General features: G+C 37.4%; 2 protein-coding genes across 2 annotated transcripts in view; both read left to right on the top strand.

Annotated features, from left to right (window-relative positions):
* Positions 1 to 716: 716 nt before the first annotated feature.
* On the top strand, positions 717 to 1,506 carry LOC149254516 (uncharacterized). Its single transcript, XM_089454803.1, has 3 exons — positions 717 to 835; positions 1,031 to 1,302; positions 1,477 to 1,506. Exons 1-3 carry the CDS (start codon positions 829 to 831, stop codon positions 1,504 to 1,506), a joined length of 309 nt encoding a protein of 102 aa, XP_089310929.1. The 5' UTR covers positions 717 to 828.
* A 1,393-nt stretch (positions 1,507 to 2,899) lies between these two features.
* Positions 2,900 to 13,876, top strand: part of LOC149254515 (protein TONSOKU-like) — a 138,918-nt gene continuing 127,941 nt past the window's right edge. The window contains exons 1-2 of the mRNA XM_089460193.1: positions 2,900 to 3,024; positions 3,199 to 3,318. Coding sequence (XP_089316319.1) covers positions 2,913 to 3,024; positions 3,199 to 3,318 — 232 coding nt within the window. The 5' untranslated portion in view covers positions 2,900 to 2,912. The remainder of the gene's footprint in view (positions 3,025 to 3,198; positions 3,319 to 13,876) is intronic.

Below are 13,876 nucleotides of genomic sequence, written 5' to 3'. Positions count from 1 at the left end.
TTCACCTTTTTTCAGAAGTCCAAAATTTTTAAGAAAAATGGCAACTTTTTCACTACTTCGATTATGGATTTTAATTTATTTTGTGCACGTCCTATATATTGTTTAAAAGTGCTAAACACATTATTCTTATTCCCTAAACTTGCTGGGTCTATATTGTTAGGGTGAAGCAGTATAGCCAAAATCATTCTTAGTATTATACTTCAGTCAACTGGTGAATGGACTAAAGCACCGGAGACATATCGGAAGCGTTATGACTTTTAAGCAGGTTAGTTTTTGTGTATAAATGATTGATAATGGTATCCGTGTCTATTCTAGAGCAAGAATAATTTAAGGGAGTCATTCATTTTCAACGATTGTCCTGCACACATCCTTTATGTTCTCAATGTTTGCTTGTTTACCTTTTCAACTGGACAGTAATTCAGGGAAAGGTACTTTCTTCACAGTTTATTGCTCTACAGAATATGCGTGCACTATTTCTATATGTTTACATAGATTCTAATAAGAACAAAATTACTTCTCTACAGAATTTGCAATATAGCAATATGTTTACTGTAGGCATATCAAGAGGATTACAAGTAAGGTTCAAGGTTCATTGTTATGTGTACAAATGATCAATAATGGCGTCCCCGTGGATTCTATAGCTGATATAATTCATTGGAGCCATTCATTTTCAATGATTGTCCTTCACAATATCATTATGCTCTTAACATTATCTTTTTTGTCTTTTAAACAGGACAGTTGTTTTGGGGAGAAGGTACTTTCTTCACAGTTCAGTGCGGTTCAGAATATGCACTATAGCTATATGTTCACGATTTGATAATTTTGAAGATGCAAGGTTAGTTATAATTCTATCAATCACTGTTTGGCATAGTTTTATATATTGATGTTTTTTGTACAAGTCAAATGTTATTATAGATTGAGACATTTTTAGCACATTGCAAGAGATTAAAACCTGATGTCAAATGGTTGAAGATATAAGTGAATTGAAAAGAAGAAAAAGATTCTGACAATTATTGATGTTCTGAAACAGGTAGTGAAGAAATAAATTGTGTTAGATTGTTAGGAAACAATGCGGATATGGATTCTCCTTCTCAGCAGAACACGAGAAACAAAATTGAATGCCAAAAACCAAGCAGTCTTGAAGCAAAAAGTGACTTCTTTGAAAGGGCTAACAATAGTCTTCTTGGAAAAGTTACTGTCAGTGAACAATCAGTCGGGCGCAAGCGGTCCTACAAGGTTCTATCTGACAAGGATTGGAGTGATGATATAGAAGAGAGCCTCATTAATTACCATACAGAGCAGGTTAGTAAACTAAGTGGGTCTTCTATCACATATAAGAACAACCCATGGATGAAAATTTAAGGCATTTTATTTCAGTGTCTCCCAATGAGAAATTAAGATATTTTTTGGGAAGGAATATAGCTGAGGTATCTTATACTCTTGTGCTTATGGATCCTTTATTTTCTTCTTTTTCAGCTCAAGCTTATGGGGAAGATCAAAGGGTAAATGCCAAAAATTTACTGTTTATGCTGCTTTGATAATAGTAATAACAACATTGTGCAATGGGGAGTGAAGGCATCTAATATTATTGATGACTTATTAGGCATTAAAATGGTTATGAGTCAAATTATTGTATACCTTGCAATTAGGGGGGCTGCTTAAAACAATCCATTTCTTCAGAATCAGAACCTCATGGTTTTCTTCCCAACCTGAACATAAAGATATGTTGTTCAAAGACCAGTAATAATTCTACTACTTTATGTTGTGCAAATGAGGTTGGGAGTCTTAGTTGTGGATCTAAATAATTCGATCTTGTGATATATTGACATGCTTCGTTTGTTTGTGTGAATGTTTAGTTGAAGCAAGGATTTTTTTGGTGGCTCGTTTAATTTGATGTGAAACGATCCTTTTCTTGGAAACCAGAACCTCAAGATTTTCTTCCCAACCTGACATTAAGATATGCTCTTCAAAGACCAGCAATACTTCTATTACTTTATGTTGTACGAATGAGGTTGGGAGTCTTAGTTTTGTATCTAAATAGTTCACTGTTGCATTATATTCACATTCTTCTTTTGTTTGTGTGGATGTTTAGTTGAAGCAAGGCCATTTTTGTATTTCTTTAAATTTGACGTGCATACATCTGGTCCCAAGAAATTAGGCTCTTGATTGCTAGTCAGGTAAACCATATAGTTAGTGATTTTTGCATGATGGTTGTGGAATTGTGTGGATATGTATGATCATGAGAATCTTGTAAGTTTGTAACATGATATTGCATTCAAGAAGCCAAAAATATTATTGAGGATCAATGCAAACTTTTAATTTTTATGGTTTCTGTTAGTCCTTCTGAGACACAGATATGAACTCAGATTTTGAGATAATAAGATATTCTTCATGAATATCTGTAACTTCAGTTGACTATAAGTTATAGAAATTTGCATGCTTTTTCATGCCATAAGGATTCAATTTAATCATTTGCCGTTTTGGATATTTCCAGGAAAGATCAGTAACATATATATCCAGCTTGGAGTCAAGTTTTACATGTTGTCAATGCCAACATAGTTTTAAATGTGTGATATGTTAATTCTGGTCCTCATGCCAGCATAGTTTTAAATGTGTGATATGTTAATTCTGGTCCTCTTTACTGATTATTTTTTCTTGTATGAAGTTCCAGCGTTTTTTATGCTGTAAAAAGTCTAATCTCTGCTTACCTGTTTTTGATTTCTTCTGCGGAGAGTCCTGACCCCATCCTAAATGAGTAACCTTTGGCAGACTTTCTTTCATCTATACAAGATGAAACTGTTCTGTTACATGTATGTAAATATTTGACTGTTAAATGTCAAAGATGTAATTGGATTGATAAAGTGTTCAATGCACAGGCCGTTGTCCCAGTTAGGGTTGGTGAAACTATTTTCATGGTGGATGCAAGGGGATCAAATGAGTCTGATCCGAAAACCATTGGCTGGTTAAAGGCAGAAGTGGTACAACTCTTCTGTGAGCAATTATATGACAACAACAATTTCTCAGGTATCTCTCCTGAAGTTTACTCTCTGACATAGAGTGTGGATATAACATTTCTGGGTTTATTTTCTAAGTAAGCCTGGTTGTGCTTTATGTTGACAAAATAATTATATTCCCAAGCGTTTCAGCTCTTGTGATTAGATGCACTCTGAGAATGCTGGTCATTTGTGCATTCGTCAGGGATGAAGCCCATAGTGCAACACATTGTTTATGGTGGGAACATTATCGAATCAACTCATCTGGTTAAGGATATTCTGGCTGCCCTTGATCCTGGAGATATAATTGATACTGTCATTACTGGTATCGTAAACTCTATCTTCAACTTTACCATTTCTTATTGTCATTTAAAATATGCAGAGGAAAAAGTCACCAATCAGTGGAACAGCCCTATATATGCATAGTTGTCATTTGCCATGTAGTGATCTTGTACAGAAAATTTATCCATTGCTATACTGGATTGCACAGCAAGCTGTCCGTGAAAATTGTTTGGCTATAACTTCTATTGTATTTTCTGATGATATGTTCTGTAGAGATGCTAAAGATTAGCTTTGTATAGTTGGTGTGTTTTACTTTTACAATATTAAAAAACTCTAATATCTCAAGGGATACCAACACTGAAGTGGTTTGCCTTATACTTGTTGAAAGTTGCCTCTAATTGCAGGTTCTGAAAGAAATGCATGTGCTATCTGGTCATTCTGCTCCAGTTTATCCATTAAGGTTTCAATTTATGTTTTCTAGTGCCCTGTTTGTATGGATAGAAATACTACATGAGTCCTAGGGGTTAGCTTTTCTTGTGAAAAAGGTGACTCTGATGCCAGGGTACTCTATGTGTTAGTTTTTTTTTGTATGTTCGCAAAGTAAACTAAATGTTTTAAAATTATGCTTTAGGGTTAAACTATTTGTTTAATTAAATCAACTTGAATTAACCGGTTTGGTGCAAATTATTGAATGTACTCATCTTGTTGCAAACTATTCTTAAAACTTGTAATATTCCCTAGAAATTAATTGCTTAAAGAGACGAAGTAGCCTATCCATCCCTGTAGGCTATAGTCCACCTAAAAAGGGGGAAAAACCCCATCCCTGTAGGCTATAGTCCACCTAAAAAGGGGGAAAAACCCCAAAATACCCATTGTTGGGCAAGTTTTGGGGCAGTTGGGCGAGAAAACCCAGAGTTGGGGTTTTGAGTAAGATTTACCTAAGTTACAAGGATTCTGATATGGATACTGATCTGGATCCAAATCCGGTTCTGGATGCAGATACACATCTGCCAGTTTTTTGAAAAGCCATGATCCAGATACGGCAAGTATAAACAAATATAAAATATTTTATATTTTTTTAAAATTTATTAATTTTAGGCATCATTGGCATGTTCTATGCTTTAGAGCAATTTTACTTCAATTTCTTTATGAACCCAATATCAATTTCAGTTTAGCAATCACATAAACAAGCAAGTAAAACGCTGATAGAACATAAACATAAACAATAGAAGACAAGCCAAGACAAGAGGACACAAGATGTGGCACCAGCCAAGGACAAACCCCAATGTGGGGAAACCCTTGATCAAATCTTCTTTTAGTCTTCAATAGTTCAGCAGAGAGAGATAGTACAATTTACAAATTCTGATAATTTATAACAGCGGCAAAAGAGCCCTAACTAGAAAAGTCAACGTTGGTCAATAAGGAAGATTTGACCCGTCAAAGATTCGACCAACTTCAGTCAACTTCGGCCTCCAAACAGCAAGACTAAGAAGCCCTCAAAAAAATCGAATTCTGTCCAGTCAAAGTCTGGTCAAACAGTCAACCTGCCGTTAGCCCTAACCATGGTCAACGCTGGTCAAAACTCCTCGACTTTTGTGCCCAGAATTGCGGCTTGCTTAGACAAAGATTCTTCACCCAAACTGAAGTCAAAACAGGTCAACGCATCAAGTCAACGAAGTCAAACAACCTCCCAGTAGCTCGGTCAACGCTGGTCAATGCAACAAATAGAAACCTTAGTTCCACACGTGTGGAGAGAGAGAAGACTGCCTCGGATAGTGTGCCCAATCACAAGAGGAGAGAGAGATATGTGTGATGAGATGATGGTGAAAATGACTTGAGGTCTCCTTATTTTTATATGCAATGTTGAGGATGAATTGTGGGCTTGTGTGCTTGTTTTTCTTTATGGCCGACCTTGACAATTTGTCCATAATATAAATAAATTCATATCTTCATTTGTACATGTCAGAATCATATGATTTTTAGATCAATCCTACACCTCTCCGAGAGAGGAATCTAATAAAAATATCAGTGGTCATAAATAAGATGACCCATGTGGAGTTTGACCCTAGTTTCCAATTTTAACATTCCCTCTCAACCAGGGAGAACTCCACTTGCTAATCCATCTGCCAATCTGTACCATCTCTGCCATCCATGCACTGCTCTGCTCTGCTTTGCTGAACTATGAAGAAGAAGAAGTGATCGAGAATGTATCATACTATTCTCTACTGAGGCAAATTCAACCCCAATCAAAGAGAGTGTCTCATACCACTCTTATTGACCCGAAGTCAGTTCCCCTTGATCCTAGATCAATATCGGACATCCTAGCATAGGGTGTACGGTAGTACACGATGCGTCCATCGGTAGTACTATGGTCCCTATCCTCATTTCCCTACTCATTGGCCAGATGAGAGGTACTTCCCATGAGTCCCACACTGCATGGGTAGGATGTCTTGGCAGAAGAAGGATGAACCACTCGTCCTTCTCACATGTCGCCAAGGGGTATCATATGGGAAGGATGAACCACTCACCCTATACACAAAAACCACTAGGGGAAGGCTGAGCCACTTACCCTATGGTTGCTCACCGCTCCAAGAAGTAACCCAAGCCCCTCAGAGCTCCCAAAGCTCAATGTCCATATCATATAGGACCCTCATAAGAGGGTCTCTCCATGACTCCTAGTCGTTCTCAGAAGGCTAAAAATTTGACCTTCCCTAGGAGCTTTGTCAGAATATCGACGACGTGCTCATCAGTCCCAATGTGATGGAGCCTTATTGCTCCTCGTTGTACATATCCCAGATAAAATGGCACCTGATATCTATATGCTTGGAGCGATCATGAAACACGGGATTCTCTGATAATTAGATCTCACTCTGGTTGTCATTGAAGATCACGGTGGTATCTAGCACGTGTACAAACAACTCACTGAAGAGATTCCTTAACCAGACAACTTCATAGGAGGCCATACTAACAACTATGTATTCGGCCTCAGCGGTGTTCAAGGCAACTGATTTCTGCTTCCTGCTCATCCAGGATTTCGAAGCAGAACCCAAAGAAAAACAGCGTACTGAAGTGCTCTTGCGATCCACCGCATTGCCAGCCCAATCAACATCAGAATAACCATGTAGCCTCACATTTCCAGCAATTTATCTCAGTCCATGAGTGATTGTGCCCCAAAGATATCTCAGAAGATTTTTGGCAGCAACCTAATCTATATGATGAGGCTCAACCATGTATTGGCTCAATGTGTGCACTGCATAACATATGTCCGGATGGGAGTTCACCAAGAACGTCAGTGCTGCTATGAGTTGATGATACTCAGAAGCATTTCCCAATTCAGGTCCAACAACACTACCACATAGCTTCTTAAACTTAAGTTCCATCGGAGTAGTCACGGGCTTACATTCCACCATCCCAAATCTTTCCAATATCTTCACAACATATTTTCCTTGAGAGAGGAAAATTTCACCTGGCTTTTGCCAGACCTCCAACCCTAGGAAATAGTGCATTGGTCCCAGGTCCTTAATCTCAAATTCATAAGCCAACTCCCTCTTACATTTGTGAATGAGAGGGCTTGTGTTAGGAAACCAACTCACAAAAAGATAGAAAAGATAGATCAATGCCTTAGAATTCAGCCTCTTCAAGGGGGCAACCTCCTTTACATTACACAAATGAACAGTTCTTTGATGATACAAATGACTAAACCTCCCTTCTATATATAGGATTCTAAGGGGTCACAATATAATCAAGCTGACCTAACAGTAATAACATAAGGGCACAACAATAACAATAGTGGGTTTCTATTGGGCACACTCATAACAATATGGGGACAATAGGGGCACAATAATAACAATAAGGGATACAATGACAATAGTAATGGGGGAATCACTAGTATTATAGGGACCTAACATGCCCCTCTCCTTCCGAAAAGTGTTGTCCTCAACGCTTGAGTAGTTCTGGATGCTTCTGCATAAAATTCTCATCCTCTCATGTGGAATCTTCGACAGATAAGTTCTTCCACTTGATGAGATACTCCGAAATTGATCGATTTCGTAGCTGTCGAGTTCTTGTTTCTGTGACTGCTTCTGGTTCCAATAAGATTTTTCCTTCCTTGTCAAGTTCTTGCAATATTGTTTGAACTGGGAGATTGTCACCTATAACCTTCTTTAAACACGAAACATGGAAAACTGGGTGCACTCGGGAAGCTGCAAGAAGCTCCAATTTGTATGACATAGTACCAATCTTTTGCAACACCTTGTATGAAGCATAATACTTTGGTGATAATTTATTATCCTTCTTAGCTTGCTTGAGGGGCATTTGTTTATATGGTTGTAGCCATAGGAATACGCAGGCACCTACATCAAAACTTGTTTCACTGCGATGTTGATTTGCCTGTTGTTTCATTCTATTCTGCGCCAACGTGAAGTTATCCTTTAAGAGTTGGAGAACTTGTTGTTGATGCTCGATGTGATGTTCCACTGCTTGAACCTTAGACTTTTTTCTTAAATATGATGTGATGGATGGTGGATGATATCCATAAAGTGCCTTAAATGGGGTCATTTTTGCTGCAGTATGGAAGGAAGTGTTATACCACCATTCAGCTAGAGGCAACCATTTGACCCATTGTGTCTATTTATCAGATACAAAGAAACGAAGATATCCTTCCAAACATTTGTTTACTATCTTAGTTTTCCCATCAGATTGAGGATGATAAGATGAGCTATGAGCTAACTGAGTACCGAGACAAGAAAATAATTCTGTCCAAAAATTTCTAGTGAAAATGGGATCTCTGTCGCTTACAATAATCTTTGGGTTTCCATGTAGGTTTTGAATTGTTTCCATAAATGCAGTAGAAATTGTACTGGCTTTAAATGGATGCGATAATGCACAAAAGTGTGCATACTTGGTAAGTTTGTCAACTACGACCATGATGACACTCTTTCCTTCGGACTTGGGTAAACCTTGTATAGATAATCTTCGGCAAAATCACATAATCAATATTTTGTCGACGCGTTTCGAACCAACCAGTGTGGTTCATCGTCAGGACAAGTTGAAGACCAATCCGGCTTAGCTTGATTAAATAGAGTGTGCAGAGACTCCAACAGCCATAATGCTAACGGCTAATTTTGACCAATGATCATGGTCAAACCTCTAAAATGGTTAATAATATTTTATTTCTCGACAAAGGTAAATAAAGGAATTCAATTGTTAATTAAAAATAGATATATTATTATTATTATCTCAAATATTAAGAGAATTCATATTATAATATTAATATTTTAATTATAATGGTTATTAATAAATTATATATATTAAATAATCAAAATTTAATATTCATCCAATATAATTTAAATACAAGTAAAAGGTAATCAATTATTTTTAGAAATTAGTTACCTAGATAGCTGTGTGATAAAGATTCAATGGTCCTTGGTAAGTTATATCATCATTATTTTGCTTATTTTAGTATATCATATTCATTATTTAAATAAAATGGTCCATCAAGATAATAAGTTATAAACAATAATGTATGTATATTAAATAATCTATATCTACTAAATAATTTATAATTCAATATTATCCTAGAACACAGTTACAATAGGTAAATACCCTCGTATAGGGTTGTTAAAGCCAAGTTTATTAATAATAGAATACCTAATATTATTGGAATATTATAGTTTATCTTATAAACTTAATGGTCAAATAATCAATATTAGTTCAATATTTATTAATCCAATAAAATATTAAAGATAACTAAGACCCTAGGTAAATATGTTATTACTATAGGATAAATACCATAATTCAGGGTTGATAAAGTCTATGATTATTAATATTATAGGTATATCATAATTTATCCATATTTAAAATTATGGTTAACTATGTCAATAAGGTTTAAAAGGGGTTTTCAGACAATAGTTAAAGGGAGACTCAATTCTAGGGTTATAATAGACATAAATATCAATGATTAATACAGTAATTATCCCGAAATTAATTCATAACAAATTAACGACTCAAATACTCCAAAATAATAGGACCAATCTGCCAAAAGAAAAAATTAAGGAGGGGGAAGACAGAAATCCTAAGACCTAACAAAAAGGGACGAGGAAGCTAGGAAGACAAGGCTGGGACCCAGCAACTGCTAATCCTCCAGCCATCATCCCTATTAAGATTGTTCGGCCTTTTCTCAATCTCCAGGGCCTCTCTAAATTTGCGATGGTGAAACTGCGCAATTTTGGCAATGACTTGAGCCTCCTCTATACATACATGATGCATAGTCTTTCCCGCATGCTCAGCCAGGGCCGAGGACTTAGTCCTCCCATGCCTTAAGTCAACCGAATGCTCGCTAATCTGCTGATTGATAGAGCGACCAGTCTCACCAATATAAGGGGTCCCACAGGAACAGGGAATGACATAGACACTCTTCATGTCCTTAGGGTCAATCGGGTCTTTCACAGACCTGAGGGAACCACGGATAGTATTGAGAGGTCTGAAAGATGTGGGCACATCATACTTCCTCAGAACCCTTGCAATCTTGTCCGTGGTTCCTTGGATGTAAGGAAGGTTCACACCCATGTTATGATCATTAGGAACCCTTCGGATTGAAGGCTCCTTCTTGGCCCTGAGGAAGGCCCTTTGACCGAGGTGCCTATTGTAACCATTCTTCTCAAAGACTTCTAGGAGGTGAGCCTTTTCCGCTTCCAGGCTCTCCTCATCCGAAATTCTAACAGCTCGGGTAGCAAGTGTGTTAAGAACCCCTAACTTTTGAGCGGGGAAATGATGCGAAGAAGCATGCAAGTATTGCTCAGTATGCGTCTTCTTTCTATACACCTGATGAGAAAAGGAACCATCCACCTTTTTAGAGATGAGAACATCCAAGAACGGAAGACAACCATTATCTTCTTTCTCCATCGTGAATTTGATGGCGGCGGATTGGTTATTGAGGTGACTGAAGAAATGATCTAGCTCGTCAGGACCATGAGGCCAGACAACACCAGTGTCATCCACGAATCTTCTCCAAAGCTTTGGTAAGAGACGAGAGGAGGCCAAAGCCTTAGACTCAAAATCCTCCATGAAGAGATTAGCGACGATAGGGGACAAGGGGGAGCCCATGGCAACTCCGCAAGTCTGCTCATAGAATTCTCCCTCGAAACTGAAAAAGGTAGAGGTAAGGCACAACTCAACTAACTTAGCCGTATTAGGGTCAGTTAGCTTATTGATTACCATCATGGCCTCATTGATAGGAATGCAAGTATAAAGAGAGACCACGTCGAAACTTACCAAAATGTCCTGATAAAATCCACTGAAACCTCCTCTCAAAGTTGGCTTGGAATGGATAAAGGTTGTAATAGACCTGGGTCTTAATTGTTTCAACTTTATTTTGTTGGCAAACCAAACATTCCGCCACAAACTTTTGAATATCCGATTTAAGGCCATCCCAAAAAAATTCCTTCTTAACCCTGTGGTAAGTTTTTAAAAATCTTGAGTGCCCTCCTAAGGGAGAAGTGTGCAATTCCATAAGAATGTTTTGTTTGAGTTGGGAATTCTTACATAGGTATAAGCGATCTTTGTACCATAACGAATCATTTTTCCAGCTAAATGTATTAGATGTACTGAGATCTTGTTGTAACATTTGAATGAGTGCCCACACTTCTTCGTCTCCCCCATTCATCCCTTGCTTCGTTTATCCAATTTGGTTGGATAATAGAAATGATGCACAACAATGCTTCCACATCCTCATCCTTTCTTGAGAGTGCATCTGCCACAATATTTTGCTTCCCTTTTTTGTAGGATGATTTCAAATTCATAATCCAACATCTTTGTGACCCATTTTTGTTGCTCTTCAGAGGATAATCTTTGTTCTAAAAAGTATTTAAGACTATAAAGATCCGTTTTTACCTTGAAGTGTCTTCCCATTGGGTAGGGTCGCGATTTCTTAAGTGCATGTAGTATTGCCAACATTTCCTTCTCATAAATAGCTTTGTGTAAATACTTTCCTTTGATTGGACGACTTTCGAAAGCAATGGGTCTTTCATCTTGCATTAAAACAACACCAATTCCATTTCTTGAAGCATCACATTCCATAATAAAGGTTTTTGTGAAGTCCGGCGTAGCTAAGACCGGTGCTTGGCACATTGCCTCTTTAAGATGTTCGAAGGCCTTTGTTGCTTCTGGAGTCCATGAAAATGCATATTTCTTCAATATTGTTGTTAGAGGTGCTGTTATTCTCCCATAATTCTTAACAAACTTGTGATAATACCCTGTCAACCTGAGAAATCCTCGCAGATGCTTTATGGATGTGGGGATTTTCCATTCCTTAATGGCTTTAATTTTGATAGGGTCTAGCTTAACACTTTCATGAGATAAAATATGACCCAGATATTCCACCTCTTGTACTCCAAAGAAACATTTGGAGCTTTTTGCATATAATTGTTTCTCATTCAATAGTTTGAGCACCCTGTCAACATGTTCAACATGATCCTTCCAAGACTTGTTGTAGATTTGTTTGTATATCATCAAAAAATACTAACACAAATTTTCTAAGGAAGGGTTTGAAAATGAAATTCATCAAAACTTGAAATGTAGAAGGTGCATTGGTAAGGCCAAAAGGCATGACCAAAAATTCATAATGAGCCTTATGAGTTCTAAATGCTGTTTTCAGAATGTCTTCAATCTTCATTCTGATTTGATGATATCCTAAATGAAGATTCAATTTGGTGAAGTAAATTGATCCATGCAATTCATCCAATAATTCATCAATGACAGGAATGGGAAATTTATCTTTAATAGTGAGCTTGTTGAGCTCCCTATAATCTGGATACATGTGCCATGATCCATCCTTGTTGTGCACCAATACTACTGGAGCAGAGAAAGAACTTTGACTAGGTTGAATTATACCAACCTCTAGCATTTCTGTAACCATACGTTCAATTTCACTCTTTTGGGCATAGGGATATTTGTACGGCCTGATGCTTGGAGGAACACTTCCTGGAATCAAATGAATAGCATGATCATGATCACGAATAGGTGGGAGGCCTTTGGGAGTCTCAAATTAATTACCTTGGAATGATTTTCCAAGACTTTTTGGAGATATGGAGAAATAGATGATTTCGTTGAGGGAACCTCTAGCAAACATAATTGTGCAATTACGTTTCATTGTTCCTTCTTTAGAAGTTTTGTCATACCATTAGAGCTGATTATCTTTCCTGGTTTCCTTGCAATACTCCTTAATTCAACTAACTTTCCTTCCGCACAAAATTTCATGAAAAGTTCTTGAAAATTAAAAGCTATTGTACCCAAGGATTGTAGCCATTGGACTCCTAGTACAACATCAACATCACCCATTGGAATGGAAAGCATTGGGCTATTCAATACAGATTCTCCCATGGATAGGTTGATGTTATGGCACTTTCTAGAGCAATCTATGGTTCCTCCACTTGCAACCATCACTTGACACTCTGGTGTTGGATATAGGAAGCAATTCAATTCCTTGGTTATCTTACAATGAATTAAATTATGGGTACTTCCCGAATCAATCAGAACTATTACCTTTTTCTTCTTGATATGTCCTTCTATCTTGATAGTTTGAGGAGCGGTAATTCCGGCCAATGCATTACAAGATATGGTCGGATTCATTTCTTCTTTATCTAGGGTTTGTTCTTGGAGTATATCCTCATCTTTTGACATTTCTTGTTCCTTTTCTTCCTCCTCTTCACAATCTATGTAGAATAATTTCTTCTCAGCACACTTATGACCTTTAGTGTATTTTCTATCACAACTGTAGCAAAGCCCTTTTGCTCTTTTTTCTTCCAATTGTTGTGGTGTCAACCTTGTAGGTTGTGGAAGGCTAGGGGCAACAACACGTCCATCTTTATAGTTGTGAGTGGTAGGCTTCATGGTTGCCATAATTTTGCTTTGCATTTTTCTTGCTAACCTGAATGCCTTCTCCAACGAATCAGGGTCCCAAAGGCGAACGTCATGTTGGATATTATCCTTTAAAGTCCCTATGAACACATCAATCCTATGCTTCTCTGGAATATCTTTTACCCTTATGTTCAATTTTTGGAAGTCCTCAATGTGCTCCATCATTGAACCCTTTTGTTTGAGATTTATCAATTGGATAAAAAAGGTGTTGCTTTTTGTATCCTCATAATGTGCTATCATTTCTTCCGTAAGAATTGCCCAAGTGACAATTTGTTTACAAGAGCAAAGGCATCGTTACCATACAAACTGATTTGGTTCCAAATATAAAGTTGCAATACGTATCTTTTGTGTGTTTTGCACATTATGGAGATCGAAAAATGGCTCCATCTGTAGTATTCATATTCCGGGATCCTTGCCATCAAACTTCCTCATATCGATTTTTGGAACATGGTGGCTCTTCAATCCAACATTAGAGTCTATGAAATCATGATTAACATTTCTTTTGTTCTCATCATGAGTTTCCTTTACTACCCTTTCACCATTAGTAACCATTTCTTGTAGCAACTTATTCAAATTTATCTTCAATTCTTCCATCTTAGCGTCCATGCCATTCATCTTAGCGTCCATGCCATCCATCTTAACTTGCATGCCATTCATATTAGCTTCCACGCCATTCATCTTGGCTT

This window comes from Pinus tabuliformis, chromosome 7, assembly GCF_031772625.1.
Source record: "Pinus tabuliformis cultivar Carrire ecotype Pingquan chromosome 7, CPIR1, whole genome shotgun sequence".
Lineage (NCBI taxonomy): Eukaryota > Viridiplantae > Streptophyta > Pinopsida > Pinales > Pinaceae > Pinus > Pinus tabuliformis.
Note: the sequence above shows the minus strand (reverse complement) of the source record. Positions and strands in the feature narration are given on the sequence as shown.

What these genes read in the sequence shown, in the direction of transcription:
- LOC149254516 (XM_089454803.1), top strand. An exon ending in TTAATTACCATACAGAGCAG is followed by an intron (nt 1,303 to 1,476) that starts GTTAGTAAACTA and finishes CTTCTTTTTCAG; the next exon opens with CTCAAGCTTATGGGGAAGAT.